Source organism: Phyllobates terribilis, unplaced genomic scaffold (assembly GCF_046119375.1).
Source record: "Phyllobates terribilis strain yellow unplaced genomic scaffold, ASM4611937v1 Scaffold_2__4_contigs__length_985480577, whole genome shotgun sequence".
Lineage (NCBI taxonomy): Eukaryota > Metazoa > Chordata > Amphibia > Anura > Dendrobatidae > Phyllobates > Phyllobates terribilis.
Window position 1 is genome coordinate 391,368,311 of NW_027362762.1, and position 26,142 is coordinate 391,394,452.

Genomic DNA, 26,142 nt, shown 5'->3' on the forward strand with positions numbered 1-26,142 from the left:
CATTACTGTCAGCCACACTGTTTTGCTAATGAAATGGCTGTTCTGTAAAATCATGCACTCCTTTAACAATTTATGAAGCCTATACGTGTCAGTGTGTTGTCTGGCTTTACCCTAATAGTGGGTTCCAGTTTATCCACACCATTGTTTAACTGCCGCTTAAAAAAACAGTATACATACATCAATGTAGTCTTCAAAACAAATATGGCCACCATATGGTGAGATGAGTTGAGAATAGGAGAACAGGTGGCCCAGGAGTTGTTTTGGTAGCACAGATGCTAAAATGTGTCCATCTGAAACTAACCAATGTTTAAAGGGAGTCTGTCAGCACAGAATGACTGTTGAAACGAAGTATAAGTGTTCGTCTTGGCGTGGCCAAATATCTTAGTGCACCTTCCTTACTCGTTTTCGGTCTACCTACGCCCTTCTCTGGTTCTTAAGCCAAAGCTGTCAATCAAAGAAGATCGGTCGGAGATAGAGGGAAAGCAAGTAGGTGGGAAGGTGCTCTTAAATGTTTGGCCATGCCAAAGGTGCACTGAGCGCTTAATATATTGTAATCATCATACTGTATAGCGCTGTGCTCTTACAATTGCCCATTTTGCCTTTCTACCCAGCTAATTCTTCTCTTTTCCATTCTGTGACATCACGAGATTAAAAACTGACTAGCTGAATCCTTCTAAGCTCTATGTAGAAACAGGAGGTCAACTCATACAGGTATGAGTCATAAGTCACTGCAAAAGTCCTGGCAGGGTGAGGAGGAAGCAGCTGGGTCAGGAGTTGAAGAGGGGAATAATAAATGCTGGGACAAGAGACTTCCTGTTTGTACTGTAAGGTAGCGCTATTCATCACGCTGGGGGACACTCGCTTCACGGGGTTAATTAAAGCACACCAGCCACGTTTTCTGATAACACGACATCCCGCAGTTTATTACACTTCATAACTGCACATAACATAGTCCATCTCAGTGGCTCACCGGCATGGTTATACACATAACATCCAGGAGACCTTTCCAATGGCAGACATGCCCGCTTGGCTTTAGATACAGACTTCAGCAAGTTACAACATCAATGTCCATATAAAGAACCATTTTTACCTTTGCTGGGTCTTAGCTGCTTCTCTCAGCTCTGTTCTGCCACAGCTGTGGCTTTAAGGCTTCCCAGCCGTGGTCTCCAAGCCACGTGCCTTCCAGGGCTACTGCGTCCCAAACACAGGGATTTAGCCTCTTGCCTCACCAGGCCTCTCTCTTCCAGCCCCTCCAGGCTAATGGTGTCCCACACACAGGGATCAGGCCTCATGCCTTTCACACCTGTTTCTAAAACTACCAGGGTTTATATATCAGTCTGTGCATACAGGACCTGTGATGATGTCAGTCATGTGATCAGTCACCTGAGGGGAGGTACATGGTCAGCCAGAACACACCCCCTGGACATTTTAGCAATGCAGTAAGGTGCTGCATTACACTACATAGAGCAGAGAAAAGAGAAGAATTAACTGGATAGAAAGGCAAAATGAGTAATTGTAAGTACACAAAACTTTGATGGGAGTGCTTCTTTAAGTGTGGGGGACATTTACTGAAATGTTTAACCACATATCTACACGTTTTCTGCATTGCAATTGTCTGTATAGAATCAGATGTATTTTTCATTTTTTATTGAAATGGTGTGAAAAATTCTGAATAGGGTTTGCCGCTGATGCTTAATTTTCAGAATTTTATTAATTCAAATGGGAGTATTTTTGGTGCCAAAAGTGGATGTACACAAAACATACAGTAAGGGTGGGGACCATTGAATGAATGACTACCCCTTTTACCTTCGTCTCCTATAACACAACGGACATCTGTGGCGGCCTAATATATCCCATCAGATTCCACACAGGTGTTCTTCTCTTTCTTTAATAGGAAGGTGTCGGATACTTGCTGCTCATGCATGTAAGGATTCAGCATCCCAGTTAAGCTTTCATGTTTTCTGGAGATGCTTTTTGTTTTGTTCCTAAGACAATACGTTACACACCTAAAAGTGATATACAAGTTAAAAGATGTACTTTTATTGTTGTTACAGATCCAACTGCAGACCAGCTAAGACATCTTATGATGCTTCATGGAGGCCAATTTCATGTTTACTATTCACGTTCTAAAACAACCCACATTATTGCAACTAATCTCCCAAATAGCAAAATCAAAGAGCTAAAAGATGAGAAAGTGGTCCGTCCTGAGTGGATAACAGATAGGTAAGGTCATTTTATTTCCCTTGTATGCTGGGCAGCATGGTGGCTCAGTGGTTAGCACCGTTGCTTTGCTGGGGTCCTGGGTTCAAATCCCACCAAGGACAACATCTGCAAGGAGTTTGTATGGGTTTCTTACGGGTTCTCTGGTTTCCTCCCACACTCCAAAGACATACAGATAGGGAATGTAGATTGTGACAGTGCCGATAATGTCTTTAAATTATTTGAATTGTAAAGCGCTGCAGAATATGTTGGCGCTATATAAATATTATTATTATAATACACCAATCTGGAAAGCTAGTAAAAACACAGCCAAGTATTGAGCGGTAACTAGGGATGAGCGGACCCGTGAATGTTCGGGTTCTTTGGATTCAAGTTCGGTTTGGGTACCAGAACTCTTCCCGAACTTGAACCTGAACCCCATAAAAGACAATGAGGAGCCAAACTTTGGTGCTGTAAAATGGTTCTCTTGGAACTCTGAACACTAAAAGGGACTTCCGGGAGAAGTCCGTATTCAGAGTTCAGCACTTTGCAGTTCAGGTTCGCTCATCTCTAGTGGTAACCGTACAAGAGGTAACATCTTGGTTTGCATTTTAACTCTAAAAAAGTATCTCAAAGTGGAATTCCAACCTTAGATATTTTATAGCATAGTCTGTAAATGTCTGTAGAGATGAGGTTCACAGCCAAGAGGTGAGACCCAATCTCCTGTCCCATCTGGTAAGGAGACTACTGGCTGTCACATCCAGGTTGAAAATGAATGGAGAGTTGGCCACACACATTCACTTCTGTGGTAGTCACAGACTCATCCAAGCTCTGATGAGAGCGAATGGAGAGAGCAACACACATGCATACCACCCCTTCATTCATTCTCCACTTGAAGACTTTATCTGGCTGTGATTTGGGACAATGGATGATTGGGATCCCTCTTCTGGAGCTTAGTGCAGGTCTCTGAGATTCTTCCTACATAATGGTTAAGCATACAATGCATTGCCCGTAGGGGTTTGCTTAGCGTGTCTATCCATCCGCTCTTCTTCCGTTATAATCAATGCGTCTCTTGATTTGTCTGCACTGTATTTGGCTCATACTGCTTCAAAATATCTGTAATTATTCGTGAATAAAGTGTGAACAGGTGCAGAAGTCATGAACTCTATCTAATCTCACAGAAGTCTACTGTTCAAGAACCAATCATATGATGAAAACTACTTAATGGTATTCATTGTTATTGATGCTGTTTCAATATCAAGTAACCACTGTATGATCACGGTATAAGTACAAGCAATTTTACTTTTTTTAATTTGTTTTAACAGCATCAAAGCTGGACGTCTTCTTTCTTACGTTCCCTACCAGCTTTATACAAAGCAGTCCAGTGTTCAGAAGAGCTTAAACTTCACTTCCAAATGCAAACCAGAAGACCCATTCCCAAAAAGCAGCAACCAGAAGTTGTAAGTATTGTTAGCAATTAGTAATGAAAATTTTTAAGTAATACATGTAGTTGGTGTGATATATCATAAGTATATTACCACAAGGCAGCCCGTCCTACACTTTCCTTTGACATAGATGCCAGCGACACAGCACTTGTGAAGCTTTGTTACAAGTGCTCTTTACTCCCCACTTTTTATAAAATGCCAGATAAATTGTATGCAGCCACAATTATTTTTGTGAAGAACGCATTAGCTGCTAAAAGCTGCTGCCTTTATCAATGCTGATATAACCCTACACAACTGGCCCCGCATGGGACAATGTCAGCAGAGACTACTTGATGGAATTGATGAACAGAGGATTATTACATAATTTACTATCATCAATTTTAAAGAACCAGCTAAGCCCTTTAAGTGTAGGATTGTGTGAGACGTTCTTATGACAGGCTTGGAAATGCTATTATAACATTCTTATAGTTCTTATGCTTTGTTTTTATGATTCCTCCTTAGAAGCCATTCTACAGCAAGCACCATTCAGTCAAATGGAACGAATGGTTGGGAAGAAGATTGTGAAAAGTCTGAAGAGGAAAAAGATTTTGAAGTAGATGTTTTAGAAGACTTTTCTGATTATATTCGAGAACAGAACTGCATAGACAGCACTGTTGTCATCAATGGACACAACTGTAGCCCTAATGGTGCCTTAAAGCCACTGGATATCTCAGTGCATTCAATTAACTCTTCTACAAGTAGACTTCAGTCATTGACTCAGCAGGAAAAGCCTAATGTAGGCTGTACAGACTGCACTTTAGAGCAATTACAACCAAACAATGGACACCTAGATATTTCATTGGATCCTCACCGGACTGAATCAAGCTCAGCCTCCTCCTCATATTTGCACAATAAAACTAAACTCAATGGTGCTCACCACTTGCTACAGGGGCCTTCAAGCACAAAAAGCACCTCCATACACTTGCTTAGCAAGGCAGCCTCTCCACAACTGCCTAAAACCACAGACTCAAATTTTATTTCAGACTTTTATTCTCACTCTAGACTGCATCATATATCAACATGGAAGTGCGAGTTCACAGAATTTGTACGTGAGCTACAAAGTCATTATAATGGCAGCTTTCCAGGTCGGGAGAGGTTAAAAAGAATGAAGACAGGTAAAATGCTTTATTAAATATTCTGTGGAATTATTGTGCTTTGGATATATTACTCTGTATACATGTTTCCTTTGTAGTCAACTACTTTTAAAGAGATTTTATCGTGATTTAATAATAATCTTTTTATTTATATAGCGCCTAACATATTCCAAGGTGCTTTACAATTCAGACAATTTACAGACATTATCGGCACTGTCCCCATTGGGGCTCACAATCTAGATTCCCTATCATTATGTCTTTGGAGTGTGGGAGGAAACCGGAGAACCCGGAGGAAACCCACACAAACATGGGGAGAACATACAAACTCCTTGCAGATGTTGTCCTTGGTGAGATGTGAACCCAGGACCCACAGCGCTGCAAGGCTGCAGTGCTAACCACTGAGCCACCGTGCTGCCCTGATTAAAAATCCATTGCATTTAAATGATCTTGGAAATGCACTTTAAAAATTTCTATTCATTTCCAGAAATGGCACCTTATTTTCTATATCAAGTGAACCTATGTAGCCTGATCACTGGTCTTCTAATTTGCTTCTAATCGCATAGTTCCTGCAATTGTCCGCTGTGGCTAAGTGCGCGCAGATGATATCTGTAGTTGACTTCAGTTGAAAAGCACACATATCCTTCACACGGGCCCAGGTAATAGAAATAATTTATTTATATAGCGCCAACAATTAAGCGGGGACATGTACAAACAATAAAAACATCACAAAGTAACACATAGGGCGTTAGGTATTAGTCAGATCGTCCAGGGTAGTGCATTCCAGAAAACTGGCGCAGCATGAGAGAAGTCTTGGAGAAGGAATTGGGAGGTTCGGATTATGAAGGATGTTAGTCTAAGGCTATGGCCCCACTATCAGTATTTGGTCAGTATTCAGTCAGTATTTTTTCTCAGGAGTGGGAGCCAAAACCAGGTGAGGAACAATCAGAGAAAAGGTATAATAGAAACAAGTCACCAATTCTGCATTTATCACCCACTCCTGGTTTTGGCTCCCACTTCTGCGAAAAAATACTGACCAAATACTGATAGTGGGGCCGTGGTCTTAGATTAGTTGTGGAGCAGAGAACATGGGTAGGGTGATAGGCAGAGATGATGGAGCAGATATAGCATGGTGCAGAACTGTGGAGAGCTTTGTAGGTAAGAGAGAGAAGTTTGTATTGTATTCTGTAGCAAATGGGCAAACAGTGCTGTTCAATGACTGGCACAGGGTGGAGGCATCGGTGAAGCAGATGGACAAAAATTCCGACCCTGGCTGCCACATTCAGGACGGATTGGAGAGGAGAAAGTTTGGTTAGAGGGAGACTGATCAGTAGAGCCAGCGAACAGACAATCCCTGGTATTTTGTATTAAGTTAGGGGTAATGTCAGGAGAAGATGTGTATAATTGGGTGTCATGAGCATTGAGATGATTCTGGAAGTTTGTCCAATAGGAGCAGTGTATAGAGAGAACAGAAGTGGGCCTTGAGACTTGGCCTTGAAGAACCCTGATGGCAAAGGGAAGATTAGAGGAATAAGAGCTGGCAAAAGATGCAGTGAAGGAGCAGTCAGATAGGTAGGAGGAGAACCAAGAGAGAATGGTGTCCTTGATGCAGATAGAGCGGAGGAGCATAGTGAGGAGGAGCTGGTGTTCCACAGTGTCAAATACTGCAGAGATCGAGGAGTAGTGACCATTAGATTTCGTTAGTTAGACAGCGGAGATCACATACACATAGCAGGCTGTCTGACACTGGGCCGAGCAGGCATGTGCACTGTTATAAGCAGCGCTCATGACAAGTGTAAGGCAGCGGTGTTCACACCGTGCAGTAGCTGAGGCAGTGACCCAAGCAAGTCCAACATAAGCAGCTTTTATTCAGCAACTCACGGGTAAAACAGAAAGTCCTTCGGTTCACAGACTGGTTAACATTAGTCCATGAACAACGGTTGCCGTGAGCAACGGCCGCGCCGGGCCACTCAGAGCCTGACGGGTGCAGAGCCTTCCCAGGCGTGGGTTCAGCTACTCACAGGCCCACCGAGCTTTCCTGCTATGCTCCTAGCAGGTCCCAACACTGAACCACACTAACCCTTAATGCAGGGTTTTTAAAGGACCGGTGGCAAGAGCCACTGGAAAACCCGGGTTGGAGGGAGGAGGCCACCCCACTGCCTTCCTGTAGCCTCCCCCAAGAAATGAAGGCCCTGCCGGGTTTTGCTTAATCTGCCTTAGCCCGATAGCCTGACCAGGTCAATGCTCGCCTTCATTCCTGCATTGCAGCCACAGCTGTGTCTGTGACTGCAATGCACTCCAATGGATTTAATAGGTCTCTGTACACATTCTGGGAGATATATAACGTCCCTCGTATACGATCCCAGTCACTGCCTCACACAAGTGACAGTCAGGAGTGTTCATATGGATGCAGTCACACAGCATTGTTCTATGCTGCTATCTGTCTGCCCTACGGGCCAAGAGCGTGCCGTTCCAAAACCCCTTTAATGTTGTATTAACTAACATGGAGAGCATGATTGGAAATACACTGTGCCGTGTCTGTCCACAGAGATTGTGAATTGAACAGAGCTCTAGCTCTTGGATATGTGTGACATTGTACAACCCCTTTAAAGAAAGGCCAAAGTTGCTACCCCATAATTACCTTATTTTTTTTGTCTTTTTGCATTAAATTGAATGGCAACCAAGGAAGCGCTGATATATCTGTAACTTGCTTTCATTTCAGTAGAGAACGACTGTGTATGTGCGACAATTGCCTTTGGTGGTCAGCCATGAAATTTGCTGTTGTGCCGCAGACAAAAGGTTTCCATATCTTGCACTAAAGCACCTGTGGGTTAGAAAAATAAGATTCATAATCTAAGGTTACCTTATGAAAAAAAAAAAAAAATTTTTATTAATTTCAATTGAGCTCAAAATGTTAATGGTGTTTAAAGCTCGGATATGTCATTGCTTACTGATCAGCACTGATGTCCTGCGGTTACTCTTTTAGTGGTTTTCCCTGCTCAGTGGTGCCCCCAGCCACCTGGCTATGCAGGGAACTGCAGCTTGGCTCTATTCAAGTCAATAGAGCTATCCAGAAATATTCTGCACCGTGGGGTAACTGGTAAAGGCAATGGCACCGTGTGTCCCCACCAATTCTAAAGCTGTACAGAAACTGTAATAAATAGGTGGAGATGCTTTGTATTTATCTGTAGTGGAATTCTCTGCAATGATCTTGTCACACTAGTGTGCTTTTTCATATCCCCTGCGACTACAGTTACAGAGCAAACGTGTTAGAATTAAGTGACCCCGGCATCCCACTCACTGGCTGTTTTTTTGCTTTCTCTTGATCTTTGCCTGCACCATTTGTTCCCCCTGCTCTCTATATATGCTATCTTTGTGTGTCTGTCTGCATGTACCTGATTTATAATAACAGCACATGATGGAAGAGAGTGCGACTGGGGTAAATTAAGTACAGTTCCACAATCCGTTAATGGCACAAGACCAGAAATGTAATAACAAGCACAAAACTAGGCGGCCCCCAGAAGTGTACCATTAATGATCTTACACACTTGTATTACATCACCTGATTGAGGCAGGGCTCTACTACATTTTTTGTGACCTTAATTTTGCATTGTGAAGTAAAATATTTAACATACACGTTTAATGGTAGGCTCTGTTCACAATCTATGTGTATGCCTGGAAAGCCATAGGTGCATAATTGCTCAATAGAGACCAATCTATATATATTATTAACTGTATAGAAAAACCTGGTATACTATGCTTTTCTATGCAGAGGTTTCCAGTAAAAGGAATAGTGTACAGAATATATTCATCGTACATGGAAGCCTATGAGCGATGTATGCCTATTTAGTGGCGTATATCGGAGGTATACATCATACCCTCCCATCATATATCTCCAACAAAAGACAACGTAATCTGAACAAACCTTAGCTTTTTGTGTTTTGCCCCACCTGCCACAATTCATTATTGTATTTGATCATGTTTTAATTGTATTTTACTTGTTCTCGTCTGTGTTGTTGTTTTTTTTTTTTGTGTTTTGCTTCGTGGGCAGAGTCCAGCAATTCCAAATGTTTTCACCTGATTCATCGATTTCGACTTTTTAAAAAGTTGTAAAATGTAGTGCAACTCAGTCCAGTCCTTCTCTATTGTATTGCGAAGTACGCCAGTATTTGGCCACAATTTTTGCTCCATTTTGTGGACAGTGACTTTTGGCAAAAAAACACCCCACAAATGATGAATTGTGGCCTACATGTTTTGTTTGCTTGATCACTGTGATCCTGTTTATTCGCTTTAATGGGGTTATCTGGGAATATTTTTTTTTTCATGGACCTAAGAACTGACAGGCAGGTAGTTGATAACTGCCTGCTTGTTCTATCTGGCACCAGCTCAGAGTGATCACCGTTTCCTGCTGGCGATTCTGCTGCTTCATGTCAACAGAGAAGCTCTTCCTCTTCTGGGCTGCTCTGTCGACTGGACCTGTCTGCTGACGTCATGCTAATCGACAGTTTGCTCTCCGCAGTTAGGCAGCAGGGAGCCGGCTGTCAATCAGCATGACATTGGCAGTTATGCCTCATCAGCAGAGCGGAAGAGAAGCAGCTGCTTTGTCAACGTGATGTGATCAGAAGCCATAGGATCGCCAGCAGGAGCTGTCGGTGACCACTCTTAGCCGGCAGAGATCATAGCCGGGCACAACGGACAGACAGTAACTACCCGCGTGTAAGTTCTTAGGCCCATAAAAGAAAAGAAAATAGTCCTCAATAACCGCTTTAATATAAAATGAAGAAGGCTCTAGCATGTTAGCATCATAAGAGCCATGACAGCTGTGATGATCTGAATGGTCCTATAGACGAGCAGTGACATTAGATTTCCGTTTCTTATGACAAGAATAGCGCTGGAGGGTATTTCTCTGCTATTATGTAGTCCAAAGTTTCTTATATTTGCTTGCACTATTAATTTATGTAAAGTGTGTTGAAAGGTCTAATCTAATTATTACAAATTTTGTTTTGTAAGCGTCTGTATATATCGTTGAGCCTGATGCTGTTTGCTATTCTGTCCATATAAATATTGTTTTTATAACCTTTTTTAGGAGCCATGCCTGCCTCGGCCAATTCCAAGTGCCAGAATTGCATAATTCATGTGGACATGGATTGCTTCTTTGTGTCTGTTGGTGTTCGTAACCGACCAGATCTAAAAGGTAATAAGTCCACAACATCTCCCAAGCGGGGATGAAATCCTGCTAACCATGGTCTTATTCTAAAATGCCATATGTGTTTTTTATAGCATTTTGCACCTAGAATTCCTGTTATATGAAATCTACATTTTTATTTTTGATCATTTAGTTTCATCCAAAAAATCACAGAGAAAAGGCAGCCGTATTTACCAACACCAGGTAACAATACCAATGCCCTACAGGATGCCGCAGACCCCCATGATAAAGGTGGAGGCAACACAGGTGCAAAATACTGAGGAAACAACCACTCACCCACCTACCGTTCATGTAGGGGGCGGCTGCCTGTAATTATAAATGCACATGGATAGGGCACCAGTCAAACAGATAGGTGTAATCCTCACTGTATAGCCTACAGCATATTGGTCAACAATAGTTTTATTTTGATTTTTTTTTCACACTAATAATGTGTGCATATTCATGGCGTACTGGTTATCCCTTGTGTGTGCGCCATGGCTGTGGAGTCGGAGTCGGTATAAAATGGACCGACTCTGACTCCTAAAATATGTAATAAATTGGGTGCAGTAGTTCAATGCAGTTTGTGGGGAATATTTTTTCATAGGAATTTGGGAAAGTTATGAAATGTCCTATAAATGTCTGTTCTATTCCTGATCTAAGGCTACATTCACACACAGCGTTTTTGCTGCGTTTTTTGAGGATACGTTTTTCAGCTGCAAAAGCAGATAAGCTTTTTAAGAAACCGCATCACCTGAAAGGTTTTTGAGCTCATAGATGTTTTCAATAGCAAAAGCAGATTAGAAAAACGCTGAACAAACTGACATGCTCATTCTTTGTGAGGATCTGTTTTTGAGCCCAAAAACGGATCCTCACAAAACGATGTGTCTGAATGTCATATCTTGAAACCCATTGACTTTGCTGGGATGCACAGAGACACACTGCATTTTACTGCAAAAAGCGGATCCGCAAAAACGCTGTGTGTGAATCATGGCCGAAGCCAGTGAGGGGCAGGGAGGGCAGCTCCCCCCCCCCCTTCCTAGAAGAAGGGGCTTGCACCTATCAAAACTCACTTGTATGCTGCAGTGCTCCTGCCCTGCACTGGCTCCAGACTGCAGGGGGCAATCTCCCCTCCTCTGTCCTGTCTTCTGCCATCTTCACCAGAGAGAGGAGGGGGAGGGGTGCCTGCCCTGCACAGGATCCGATTCCTGGCCCCCTGAGCTGGAGAAAGTGAAAGTACTACTGCTTATCTCTGTCACAGGTAGGGAACTAATGCTAATATTGTAGGTGATTATTATGTGCTCTCTGTACAATGTGTGTGAACTATATGTGCAATGTACTATTTGCTGTCTGTAGCTGTCATCTGTCTATCACTATCTATCCCTCTATCTATCTATCCCTCCATCTATCTATCTATCCCTCCATCTATCTATCTATCCCTCCATCTATCTATCTATCCCTCCATCTATCTATCTATCCCTCCATCTATCTATCTATCCCTCCATCTATCTATCTATCCCTCCATCTATCTATCTATCCCTCCATCTATCTATCTATCCCTCCATCTATCTATCTATCCCTCCATCTATCTATCTATCCCTCCATCTATCTATCTATCCCTCCATCTATCTATCTATCCCTCCATCTATCTATCTATCCCTCCATCTATCTATCTATCCCTCCATCTATCTATCTATCCCTCCATCTATCTATCTATCCCTCCATCTATCTATCTATCCCTCCATCTATCTATCTATCCCTCCATCTATCTATCTATCCCTCCATCTATCTATCTATCCCTCCATCTATCTATCTCTCCATCCATCTATCTATCCCTCCATCTATCTATCTATCCCTCCATCTATCTATCTATCCCTCCATCTATCTATCTATCCCTCCATCTATCTATCTATCCCTCCATCTATCTATCCCTCCATCTATCTATCTATCCCTCCATCTATCTATCCCTCCATCTATCTATCCCTCCATCTATCTATCTATCCCTCCATCTATCTATCTATCCCTCCATCTATCTATCTATCCCTCCATCTATCTATCTATCCCTCCATCTATCTATCTATCCCTCCATCTATCTATCTATCCCTCCATCTATCTCTCCATCTATCTATCTATCCCTCCATCTATCTATCTATCCCTCCATCTATCTATCTATCCCTCCATCTATCTATCCCTCCATCTATCTATCCCTCCATCTATCTATCTATCCCTCCATCTATCTATCCCTCCATCTATCTATCCCTCCATCTATCTATCTATCCCTCCATCTATCTATCTATCCCTCCATCTATCTATCTATCCCTCCATCTATCTATCCCTCCATCTATCTATCCCTCCATCTATCTATCTATCTATCCCTCCATCTATCTATCTATCCCTCCATCTATCTATCTATCCCTCCATCTATCTATCTATCTATCCCTCCATCTATCTATCTATCCCTCCATCTATCTATCCCTCCATCTATCTATCTATCTATCTATCCCTCCATCTATCTATCTATCTATCTATCTATCCCTCCATCTATCTATCTATCTATCTATCCCTCCATCTATCTATCTATCTATCCCTCCATCTATCTATCTATCCCTCCATCTATCTATCCCTCCATCTATCTATCTATCTATCTATCCCTCCATCTATCTATCTATCTATCCCTCCCTCTATCTATCTATCCCTCCATCTATCTATCCCTTCATCTATCTATCTATCTATCCCTCCATCTATCTATCTATCTATCTATCCCTCCATCTATCTATCTATCTATCCCTCCATCTATCTATCTATCTATCCCTCCATCTATCTATCTATCCCTCCATCTATCTATCTATCTATCTATCCCTCCATCTATCTATCCCTCCATCTATCTATCCCTCCATCTATCTATCCCTCCATCTATCTATCTATCTATCTATCTATCTATCCCTCCATCTATCTATCCCTCCATCTATCTATCCCTCCATCTATCTATCCCTCCATCTATCTATCTATCTATCCCTCCATCTATCTATCTATCCCTCCATCTATCTATCCCTCCATCTATCTATCTATCTATCTATCTATCTATCTATCTATCTATCCCTCCATCTATCTATCTATCTATCCCTCCCTCTATCTATCTATCCCTCCATCTATCTATCCCTCCATCTATCTATCTATCTATCCCTCCATCTATCTATCTATCTATCTATCCCTCCATCTATCTATCTATCTATCCCTCCATCTATCTATCTATCTATCCCTCCATCTATCTATCTATCCCTCCATCTATCTATCTATCTATCCCTCCATCTATCTATCCCTCCATCTATCTATCCCTCCATCTATCTATCCCTCCATCTATCTATCTATCTATCTATCTATCCCTCCATCTATCTATCCCTCCATCTATCTATCCCTCCATCTATCTATCCCTCCATCTATCTATCTATCTATCTATCCCTCCATCTATCTATCTATCTATCTATCCCTCCATCTATCTATCTATCCCTCCATCTATCTATCCCTCCATCTATCTATCTATCCCTCCATCTATCTATCTATCCCTCCATCTATCTATCTATCTATCTATCCCTCCATCTATCTATCTATCTATCCCTCCATCTATCTATCTATCCCTCCATCTATCTATCTATCCCTCCATCTATCTATCTATCCCTCCATCTATCTATCTATCTATCCCTCCATCTATCTATCTATCCCTCCATCTATCTATCTATCCCTCCATCTATCTATCTATCCCTCCATCTATCTATCTATCTATCCCTCCATCTATCTATCTATCTATCCCTCCATCTATCTATCTATCTATCTATCCCTCCCTCTATCTATCTATCTATCCCTCCATCTATCTATCTATCCCTCCATCTATCTATCTATCTATCCCTCCATCTATCTATCTATCTATCCCTCCATCTATCTATCTATCTATCCCTCCATCTATCTATCTATCTATCCCTCCATCTATCTATCTATCTATCCCTCCATCTATCTATCTATCTATCCCTCCATCTATCTATCTATCTATCCCTCCATCTATCTATCTATCTATCCCTCCATCTATCTATCTATCTATCCCTCCATCTATCTATCTATCTATCCCTCCATCTATCTATCTATCTATCCCTCCATCTATCTATCTATCTATCCCTCCATCTATCTATCTATCTATCCCTCCATCTATCTATCTATCCCTCCCGCCCTCTACCTAGCCATCCCGCCCTCTACCTAGCCATCCCGCCCTCTACCTAGCCATCCCGCCCTCTACCTTATTGTATCATAAAAATGATTAAATGTCTGATGTTCACATTGTACTACAATAAATTTTTCACTTAAATATAAGCAATATATGTGGGAGGTGGAGTCGGTGTAAGGGAAATTGAGGAGTCTGAGTCGCAGGTTTGGCTTACCGACTCCACAGCCCTGGTGTGCGCTACAAGAATGTAGAACATACATGTCAAACTCTGGCCCATGGGCCAAATTTGGCAGCAGGGTGGTTTTATTTGGCCCACGACCCGGAATCGCCACCCCTATGTGGGGCCCCTTATTCTGTATGGAGGACTATGTGGGGCCCCTTATTCTGTATGGAGGACTTTGTGGGGCCCCTTATTCTGTATGGAGGACTATGTGGGGCCCCTTATTCTGTATGGAGGACTATGTGGGGCCCCTTATTCTGTATGGAGGACTATGTGGGGCCCCTTATTCTGTATGGAGGACTATGTGGGGCCCCTTATTCTGTATGGAGGACTATGTGGGGCCCCTTATTCTGTATACTGGTTGACCTGCGACTTTGTCCGAGTTTTTAATTTTGGCCCTCTGTGTGTTTTGAGTTTGACATCCCTGATGTAGAACGATACATGGAGAAACTACATCTATATTTATTTTTACTACATAGTGAATACACTAAAAACAATGTTGGAATTGCATTTTTTTCTTGCAATTTCACTGCACTTGGAATTTTTTCCCATTTTCCTGTACATTATATGGTAAAATGAATGGTGTCATTCAAAAGTACAACTGGTTCGCAAAAAAACTACATCCGTGTGGAAGAAAACATAAAAAAGCTATGGCTTTTGGAAGACTGGAAGGAAAAAACAAAACCGTGAATTGAAAATTGACTCAGGCGGGAAGGGAATAACTGTACAAAGTTTCAAAAGTTGCTTTGTTGAGAAATGAAGTGTGGCATTTCTTAAAGGAAATCTTTACCCCCTCCCCAAAAAAACTATTTGCGCATGTATCTCTTTCAAAGACAAATCCAGTCATACCTTTACAAGGCCAGTCCATTCCTCTGTTACTGGGGAATAGAGCTGGAGTTACAGAGGCTTCAGATGTACAGCCTCAATTAAACCGCTGATTTCTCAGTAATGGAGGAACGGGACTGGTCATGTAACTGCACTGGTCATGTAACGGCAGGCCTGGACTGGCCCACCTGAGAACAGGAGAATCCTCCAGTGGGCCCCTGTGCAGGATCGGGCCACCACCCTCTTATATGAGCAGCACTTGGCACAATATACTTGGCTCACTATGTACAGACAAAGGTAACATCTTATTCATTTACCAATCTACCCCATTCATTGTTATATATATTTGTGATTGAGGATAATGTCACATTTCATGAAGCTGAAAAGTGGGGACCTGGAGTTGGTTACTGGTGGGCCCTTGGAACCCCAGTCCGTCACTGCTTGTGTCTCTTGTATTCGGCAGCTCTGTGTCTCGGTCTTCAGTCTTCGATCAGGTAGTTTTTGTGCAGGAAATAAACTATTTTAGCGCCCTGCCCCCATCACAGAGATCGGCCCCCATAACACTTGCAATGTAACTTGGGACAGGAGCTGACATTATGATAACACAATGGATGGAGATATATGTGGTCGGCCGTCTGTAAATGGCACCCCCATAATTCCTGGTTCTACTTGAGGAATATTGAGGGTAGTAATGGTCACTCCCATCATTATAATGGTGTTTAAAAAAAAAAGCCAAGACAAAAAAAAAACAGATGACACTTTTTTTATTTTCTTTCTTTTTCTCTTTTATTGGAATAGCAATAAGCAACATTGTAATAAAAATATTACTGGCCCTTTAAGAAATTAAACCCTGATCACAATGACTCTCAGGTGAGGCCCCATAGAGACCACAGAACTGGCTGTGGTCATTGAGGACCAGCTGAGAGCCACTGGACCCAAAGATCCAGAGGAAGGCGAAGAAACCCCCCGGAGAGTTCTGCCTCAGGGGGGGAAAAAATTCCTTCCTGACCCCAGTTGTGGCGATCGGATATTTCCCTGGATCACATCTGTCCTGCTGCATATTGCTGTATGTCTACATGTATTATAAGCTCAGGAGAGCCGACCCTGGGAAGGAAAAGACAAATACACCCTGCTGAAGAGGAGATTACAATCTAATATACAGGCTGCTCCTGAGGGCATGCAGAATAATGCACACCCTGTCCTAGGAGCTTACAATCTAATATATAATATACAGACTGCTCCTGAGGGCATGCAGAATAATGTACACCCTGTCCTAGGAGCTTACACTCTAATATAAAATATACAGACTGCTCCTGAGGGCATGCAGAATAATGCACACCCTGTCCTAGGAGCTTACAATCTAATATATCATACACAGGCTGCTCCCGAGGGCATGCAGAATAATGTACACCCTGTCCTAGGAGCTTGCAATCTAATATACAATATACAGACTGCTCCTGAGGGTGTACATTATTCTGCATGCCCTCAGGAGCAGTCTGTATATTATATATTAGATTGTAAGCTCCTAGGACAGGGTGTACATTATTCTGCATGCCCTGTCCTAGGAGCTTACAATCTAATATATAATATACAGACTGCTCCTGAGGGCATGCAGAAAAATGTACACCCTGTCCTAGGAGCTTACAATCTAATATACAATATACTGACTGCTCCTGAGGGCATGCAGAATAATGTACACCCTGTCCTAGGAGCTTACAATCTAATATATAATATACAGGCTGCTCCTGAGGGCATGCAGAATAATGCACACCCTGTCCTAGGAGCTTACCATCGAATATATAATATATAGGCTGCTCCTGAGGGCATGCAGAATAATATACACCCTGTCCTAGGAGCTTACAATCTAATATACAATATACAGACTGCTCCTGAGGGCATGCAGAATAATGCACACCCTGTCCTAGGAGCTTACAATCTAATATATAATATACAGGCTGCTCCTGAGGGCATGCAGAATAATGCACACCCTGTCCTAGGAGCTTACAATCTAATATACAATATACAGACTGCTCCTGAGGGCATGCAGAATAATGCACACCCTGTCTTAGGAGCTTACAATCGAATATATAATATATAGGCTGCTCCTGAGGGCATGCAGAATAATATACACCCTGTCCTAGGAGCTTACAATCTAATATACAATATACAGACTGCTCCTGAGGGCATGCAGAATAATGCACACCCTGTCCTAGGAGCTTACAATCTAATATACAATATACAGACTGCTCCTGAGGGCATGCAGAATAATGCACACCCTGTCCTAGGAGCTTACAATCTAATATATAATATACAGACTGCTCCTGACGGCATGCAGAATAATGTACACCCTGTCCTAGGAGCTTACACTCTAATATAAAATATACAGACTGCTCCTGAGGGCATGCAGAATAATGCACACCCTGTCCTAGGAGCTTACAATCTAATATATCATACACAGGCTGCTCCCGAGGGCATGCAGAATAATGTACACCCTGTCCTAGGAGCTTGCAATCTAATATACAATATACAGACTGCTCCTGAGGGTGTACATTATTCTGCATGCCCTCAGGAGCAGTCTGTATATTATATATTAGATTGTAAGCTCCTAGGACAGGGTGTACATTATTCTGCATGCCCTGTCCTAGGAGCTTACAATCTAATATATAATATACAGACTGCTCCTGAGGGCATGCAGAAAAATGTACACCCTGTCCTAGGAGCTTACAATCTAATATACAATATACTGACTGCTCCTGAGGGCATGCAGAATAATGTACACCCTGTCCTAGGAGCTTACAATCGAATATATAATATATAGGCTGCTCCTGAGGGCATGCAGAATAATATACACCCTGTCCTAGGAGCTTACAATCTAATATACAATATAAAGACTGCTCCTGAGGGCATGCAGAATAATGCACACCCTGTCCTAGGAGCTTACAATCTAATATACAATATACAGACTGCTCCTGAGGGCATGCAGAATAATGCACACCCTGTCCTAGGAGCTTACAATCTAATATATAATATACAGACTGCTCCTGAGGGCATGCAGAATAATATACACCCTGTCCTAGGAGCTTACAATCTAATATACAATATACAGACTGCTCCTGAGGGCATGCAGAATAATGCACACCCTGTCCTAGGAGCTTACAATCTAATATACAATATACAGACTGCTCCTGAGGGCATGCAGAATAATGCACACCCTGTCCTAGGAGCTTACAATCTAATATATAATATACAGGCTTCTCCTGAGGGCATGCACAATAATGTACACCCTGTCCTAGGAGCTTACAATCTAATATATAATATACAGACTGCTCCTGAGGGCATGCAGAATAATGTACACCCTGTCCTAGGAGCTTACAGCCTAATATACAGTATACAGACTGCTCCTGAGGGCATACAGAATAATGTACACCCCGTCCTAGGAGCTTACAATCTAATATACAGTATACAGACTGCTCCTGAGGGCATGCAGAATAATGTACACCCTGTCCTAGGAGCTTACAATCTAATATATAATATACAGGCTGCTCCTGAGGGCATGCAGAATAATGCACACCCTGTCCTAGGAGCTTACAATCTAATATATAATATACAGGCTGCTCCTGAGGGCATGCAGAATAATGCACACCCTGTCCTAGGAGCTTACAATCTAATATACAATATACAGGCTGCTTCTGAGGGCATGCAGAATAATGTAAACCCTGTCCTAGGAGCTTACAATCTAATATATAATATATAGGCTGCTCCTGAGGGCATGCAGAATAATGTACACCCTGTCCTAGGAGCTTACAATCTAATATATAATACACAGACTGCTCCTGAGGGCATGCAGAATAATGTACACCCTGTCCTAGAAGCTTACAATATAATATATAATATACAGGCTGCTCCTGAGGGCATGCAGAATAATGCACACCCTGTCCTAGGAGCTTACAATCTAATATACAATATACAGGCTGCTTCTGAGGGCATGCAGAATAATGTAAACCCTGTCCTAGGAGCTTACAATCTAATATATAATATATAGGCTGCTCCTGAGGGCATGCAGAATAATGTACACCCTGTCCTAGGAGCTTACAATCTAATATATAATACACAGACTGCTCCTGAGGGCATGCAGAATAATGTACACCCTGTCCTAGGAGCTTACAATCTAATATACAATATACAGACTGCTCCTGAGGGCATGCAGAATAATGCACACCCTGTCCTAGGAGCTTACAATCTAATATATAATATACAGGCTTCTCCTGAGGGCATGCACAATAATGTACACCCTGTCCTAGGAGCTTACAATCTAATATATAATATACAGACTGCTCCTGAGGGCATGCAGAATAATGTACACCCTGTCCTAGGAGCTTACAGCCTAATATACAGTATACAGACTGCTCCTGAGGGCATACAGAATAATGTACACCCCGTCCTAGGAGCTTACAATCTAATATACAGTATACAGACTGCTCCTGAGGGCATGCAGAATAATGTACACCCTGTCCTAGGAGCTTACAATCTAATATATAATATACAGGCTGCTCCTGAGGGCATGCAGAATAATGCACACCCTGTCCTAGGAGCTTACAATCTAATATATAATATACAGGCTGCTCCTGAGGGCATGCAGAATAATGCACACCCTGTCCTAGGAGCTTACAATCTAATATACAATATACAGGCTGCTTCTGAGGGCATGCAGAATAATGTAAACCCTGTCCTAGGAGCTTACAATCTAATATATAATATATAGGCTGCTCCTGAGGGCATGCAGAATAATGTACACCCTGTCCTAGGAGCTTACAATCTAATATATAATACACAGACTGCTCCTGAGGGCATGCAGAATAATGTACACCCTGTCCTAGAAGCTTACAATATAATATATAATATACAGGCTGCTCCTGAGGGCATGCAGAATAATGCACACCCTGTCCTAGGAGCTTACAATCTAATATACAATATACAGGCTGCTTCTGAGGGCATGCAGAATAATGTAAACCCTGTCCTAGGAGCTTACAATCTAATATATAATATATAGGCTGCTCCTGAGGGCATGCAGAATAATGTACACCCTGTCCTAGGAGCTTACAATCTAATATATAATACACAGACTGCTCCTGAGGGCATGCAGAATAATGTACACCCTGTCCTAGGAGCTTACAATCTAATATACAATATACAGACTGCTCCTGAGGGCATGCAGAATAATGCACACCCTGTCCTAGGAGCTTACAATCTAATATATAATATACAGGCTGCTTCTGAGGGCATGCACAATAATGTACACCCTGTCCTAGGAGCTTACAATCTAATATATAATATACAGACTGCTCCTGAGGGCATGCAGAATAATGTACACCCTGTCCTAGGAGCTTACAGCCTAATATACAGTATACAGACTGCTCCTGAGGGCATACAGAATAATGTACACCCCGTCCTAGGAGCTTACAATCTAATATACAGTATACAGACTGCTCCTGAGGGCATGCACAATAATGTACACCCTGTCCTAGGAGCTTACAATCTAATATATAATATACAGGCTGCTTCTGAGGGCATGCAGAATAATGTAAACCCTGTCCTAGGAGCTTACAATCTAATATATAATATATAGGCTGCTCCTGAGGGCGTGCAGAATAATGCACACCCTGTCCTAGGAGCTTACAATCTAATATATAATATACAGGCTGCTCCTGAGGGCATGCGGAATAATGCACACCCTGTCCTAGGAGCTTACAATCTAATATATAATATATAGGCTGCTCCTGAGGGCATGCAGAATAATCTACACCCTGTCCTAGGAGCTTACAATCTAATATACAATATACAGGCTGCTCCTGAGAGCATACAGAATAATGTACACCCTGTCCTAGGAGCTTACAGCCTAATATATAATATACAGACTGCTCCTGAGGGCATGCAGAATAATGCACACCCTGTCCTAGGAGCTTACAATCTAATATATAATATACAGGCTGCTCCTGAGGGCATGCAGAATAATGCACACCCTGTCCTAGGAGCTTACAATTTGATATACAGTAAACAGACTGCTCCTGAGGGCATGCACAATAATGCACACCCTGTCCTAGGAACTTACAATCTAATATACAATATACAGGCTGCTCCTGAGAGCATACAGAATAATGTACACCCTGTCCTAGGAGCTTACAGCCTAATATATAATATACAGACTGCTCCTGAGGGCATGCAGAATAATGCACACCCTGTCCTAGGAGCTTACAATCTAATATATAATATACAGGCTGCTCCTGAGGGCATGCAGAATAATGCACACCCTGTCCTAGGAGCTTACAATCTAATATACAGTATACAGACTGCTCCTGAGGGCATGCACAATAATGTACACCCTGTCCTAGGAGCTTACAATCTAATATACAATATACAGACTGCTCCTGAGGGCATGCACAATAATGTACACCCTGTCCTAGGAGCTTACAATCTAATATACAATATATAGGCTGCTCCTGAGGGCATGCAGAATAATGTACACCCTGTCCTAGGAGCTTACACTCTAATATAAAATATACAGACTGCTCCTGAGGGCATGCAGAATAATGCACACCCTGTCCTAGGAGCTTACAATCTAATATATCATACACAGGCTGCTCCCGAGGGCATGCAGAATAATGTACACCCTGTCCTAGGAGCTTGCAATCTAATATACAATATACAGACTGCTCCTGAGGGTGTACATTATTCTGCATGCCCTCGGGAGCAGCCTGTGTATGATATATTAGATTGTAAGCTCCTAGGACAGGGTGTACATTATTCTGCATGCCCTGTCCTAGGAGCTTACAATCTAATATACAATATACTGACTGCTCCTGAGGGCATGCAGAATAATGTACACCCTGTCCTAGGAGCTTACAATCTAATATATAATATACAGGCTGCTCCTGAGGGCATGCAGAATAATGCACACCCTGTCCTAGGAGCTTACCATCGAATATATAATATATAGGCTGCTCCTGAGGGCATGCAGAATAATATACACCCTGTCCTAGGAGCTTACAATCTAATATACAATATACAGACTGCTCCTGAGGGCATGCAGAATAATGCACACCCTGTCCTAGGAGCTTACAATCTAATATATAATATACAGGCTGCTCCTGAGGGCATGCAGAATAATGCACACCCTGTCCTAGGAGCTTACAATCTAATATACAATATACAGACTGCTCCTGAGGGCATGCAGAATAATGCACACCCTGTCTTAGGAGCTTACAATCGAATATATAATATATAGGCTGCTCCTGAGGGCATGCAGAATAATATACACCCTGTCCTAGGAGCTTACAATCTAATATACAATATACAGACTGCTCCTGAGGGCATGCAGAATAATGCACACCCTGTCCTAGGAGCTTACAATCTAATATACAATATACAGACTGCTCCTGAGGGCATGCAGAATAATGCACACCCTGTCCTAGGAGCTTACAATCTAATATACAATATACAGACTGCTCCTGAGGGCATGCAGAATAATGCACACCCTGTCCTAGGAGCTTACAATCTAATATACAATATACAGACTGCTCCTGAGGGCATGCAGAATAATGCACACCCTGTCCTAGGAGCTTACAATCTAATATATAATATACAGGCTTCTCCTGAGGGCATGCACAATAATGTACACCCTGTCCTAGGAGCTTACAATCTAATATATAATATACAGACTGCTCCTGAGGGCATGCAGAATAATGTACACCCTGTCCTAGGAGCTTACAGCCTAATATACAGTATACAGACTGCTCCTGAGGGCATACAGAATAATGTACACCCCGTCCTAGGAGCTTACAATCTAATATACAGTATACAGACTGCTCCTGAGGGCATGCAGAATAATGTACACCCTGTCCTAGGAGCTTACAATCTAATATATAATATACAGGCTGCTCCTGAGGGCATGCAGAATAATGCACACCCTGTCCTAGGAGCTTACAATCTAATATATAATATACAGGCTGCTCCTGAGGGCATGCAGAATAATGCACACCCTGTCCTAGGAGCTTACAATCTAATATACAATATACAGGCTGCTTCTGAGGGCATGCAGAATAATGTAAACCCTGTCCTAGGAGCTTACAATCTAATATATAATATATAGGCTGCTCCTGAGGGCATGCAGAATAATGTACACCCTGTCCTAGGAGCTTACAATCTAATATATAATATACAGGCTGCTCCTGAGGGCATGCAGAATAATGCACACCCTGTCCTAGGAGCTTACAATCTAATATATAATATACAGGCTGCTCCTGAGGGCATGCAGAATAATGCACACCCTGTCCTAGGAGCTTACAATCTAATATACAATATACAGGCTGCTTCTGAGGGCATGCAGAATAATGTAAACCCTGTCCTAGGAGCTTACAATCTAATATATAATATATAGGCTGCTCCTGAGGGCATGCAGAATAATGTACACCCTGTCCTAGGAGCTTACAATCTAATATATAATACACAGACTGCTCCTGAGGGCATGCAGAATAATGTACACCCTGTCCTAGAAGCTTACAATATAATATATAATATACAGGCTGCTCCTGAGGGCATGCAGAATAATGCACACCCTGTCCTAGGAGCTTACAATCTAATATACAATATACAGGCTGCTTCTGAGGGCATGCAGAATAATGTAAACCCTGTCCTAGGAGCTTACAATCTAATATATAATATATAGGCTGCTCCTGAGGGCATGCAGAATAATGTACACCCTGTCCTAGGAGCTTACAATCTAATATATAATACACAGACTGCTCCTGAGGGCATGCAGAATAATGTACACCCTGTCCTAGGAGCTTACAATCTAATATACAATATACAGACTGCTCCTGAGGGCATGCAGAATAATGCACACCCTGTCCTAGGAGCTTACAATCTAATATATAATATACAGGCTGCTTCTGAGGGCATGCACAATAATGTACACCCTGTCCTAGGAGCTTACAATCTAATATATAATATACAGACTGCTCCTGAGGGCATGCAGAATAATGTACACCCTGTCCTAGGAGCTTACAGCCTAATATACAGTATACAGACTGCTCCTGAGGGCATACAGAATAATGTACACCCCGTCCTAGGAGCTTACAATCTAATATACAGTATACAGACTGCTCCTGAGGGCATGCACAATAATGTACACCCTGTCCTAGGAGCTTACAATCTAATATATAATATACAGGCTGCTTCTGAGGGCATGCAGAATAATGTAAACCCTGTCCTAGGAGCTTACAATCTAATATATAATATATAGGCTGCTCCTGAGGGCGTGCAGAATAATGCACACCCTGTCCTAGGAGCTTACAATCTAATATATAATATACAGGCTGCTCCTGAGGGCATGCGGAATAATGCACACCCTGTCCTAGGAGCTTACAATCTAATATATAATATATAGGCTGCTCCTGAGGGCATGCAGAATAATCTACACCCTGTCCTAGGAGCTTACAATCTAATATACAATATACAGGCTGCTCCTGAGAGCATACAGAATAATGTACACCCTGTCCTAGGAGCTTACAGCCTAATATATAATATACAGACTGCTCCTGAGGGCATGCAGAATAATGCACACCCTGTCCTAGGAGCTTACAATCTAATATATAATATACAGGCTGCTCCTGAGGGCATGCAGAATAATGCACACCCTGTCCTAGGAGCTTACAATTTGATATACAGTAAACAGACTGCTCCTGAGGGCATGCACAATAATGCACACCCTGTCCTAGGAACTTACAATCTAATATACAATATACAGGCTGCTCCTGAGAGCATACAGAATAATGTACACCCTGTCCTAGGAGCTTACAGCCTAATATATAATATACAGACTGCTCCTGAGGGCATGCAGAATAATGCACACCCTGTCCTAGGAGCTTACAATCTAATATATAATATACAGGCTGCTCCTGAGGGCATGCAGAATAATGCACACCCTGTCCTAGGAGCTTACAATCTAATATACAGTATACAGACTGCTCCTGAGGGCATGCACAATAATGTACACCCTGTCCTAGGAGCTTACAATCTAATATACAATATACAGACTGCTCCTGAGGGCATGCACAATAATGTACACCCTGTCCTAGGAGCTTACAATCTAATATACAATATATAGGCTGCTCCTGAGGGCATGCAGAATAATGTACACCCTGTCCTAGGAGCTTACACTCTAATATAAAATATACAGACTGCTCCTGAGGGCATGCAGAATAATGCACACCCTGTCCTAGGAGCTTACAATCTAATATATCATACACAGGCTGCTCCCGAGGGCATGCAGAATAATGTACACCCTGTCCTAGGAGCTTGCAATCTAATATACAATATACAGACTGCTCCTGAGGGTGTACATTATTCTGCATGCCCTCGGGAGCAGCCTGTGTATGATATATTAGATTGTAAGCTCCTAGGACAGGGTGTACATTATTCTGCATGCCCTGTCCTAGGAGCTTACAATCTAATATACAATATACTGACTGCTCCTGAGGGCATGCAGAATAATGTACACCCTGTCCTAGGAGCTTACAATCTAATATATAATATACAGGCTGCTCCTGAGGGCATGCAGAATAATGCACACCCTGTCCTAGGAGCTTACCATCGAATATATAATATATAGGCTGCTCCTGAGGGCATGCAGAATAATATACACCCTGTCCTAGGAGCTTACAATCTAATATACAATATACAGACTGCTCCTGAGGGCATGCAGAATAATGCACACCCTGTCCTAGGAGCTTACAATCTAATATATAATATACAGGCTGCTCCTGAGGGCATGCAGAATAATGCACACCCTGTCCTAGGAGCTTACAATCTAATATACAATATACAGACTGCTCCTGAGGGCATGCAGAATAATGCACACCCTGTCTTAGGAG

The 26,142-nt window shown here is 42.2% G+C and overlaps 1 protein-coding gene across 4 annotated transcripts in view; it reads left to right on the plus strand.

Moving 5' to 3' along the window:
• REV1 (REV1 DNA directed polymerase) overlaps positions 1-26,142 on the plus strand; it is a 103,083-nt gene that overhangs the window by 12,349 nt on the left and 64,592 nt on the right. For 3 of the 4 annotated variants that reach the window (XM_073664855.1, XM_073664854.1, XM_073664856.1), the window contains exons 4-7: positions 2,055-2,223; positions 3,525-3,659; positions 4,146-4,798; positions 9,861-9,968. In XM_073664855.1, coding sequence (XP_073520956.1) covers positions 2,055-2,223; positions 3,525-3,659; positions 4,146-4,798; positions 9,861-9,968 — 1,065 coding nt within the window. Of the gene's footprint in view, positions 1-627; positions 712-2,054; positions 2,224-3,524; positions 3,660-4,145; positions 4,799-9,860; positions 9,969-26,142 lie in introns of those variants that run through there. The other variant, XM_073664857.1, reaches the window with a different exon arrangement.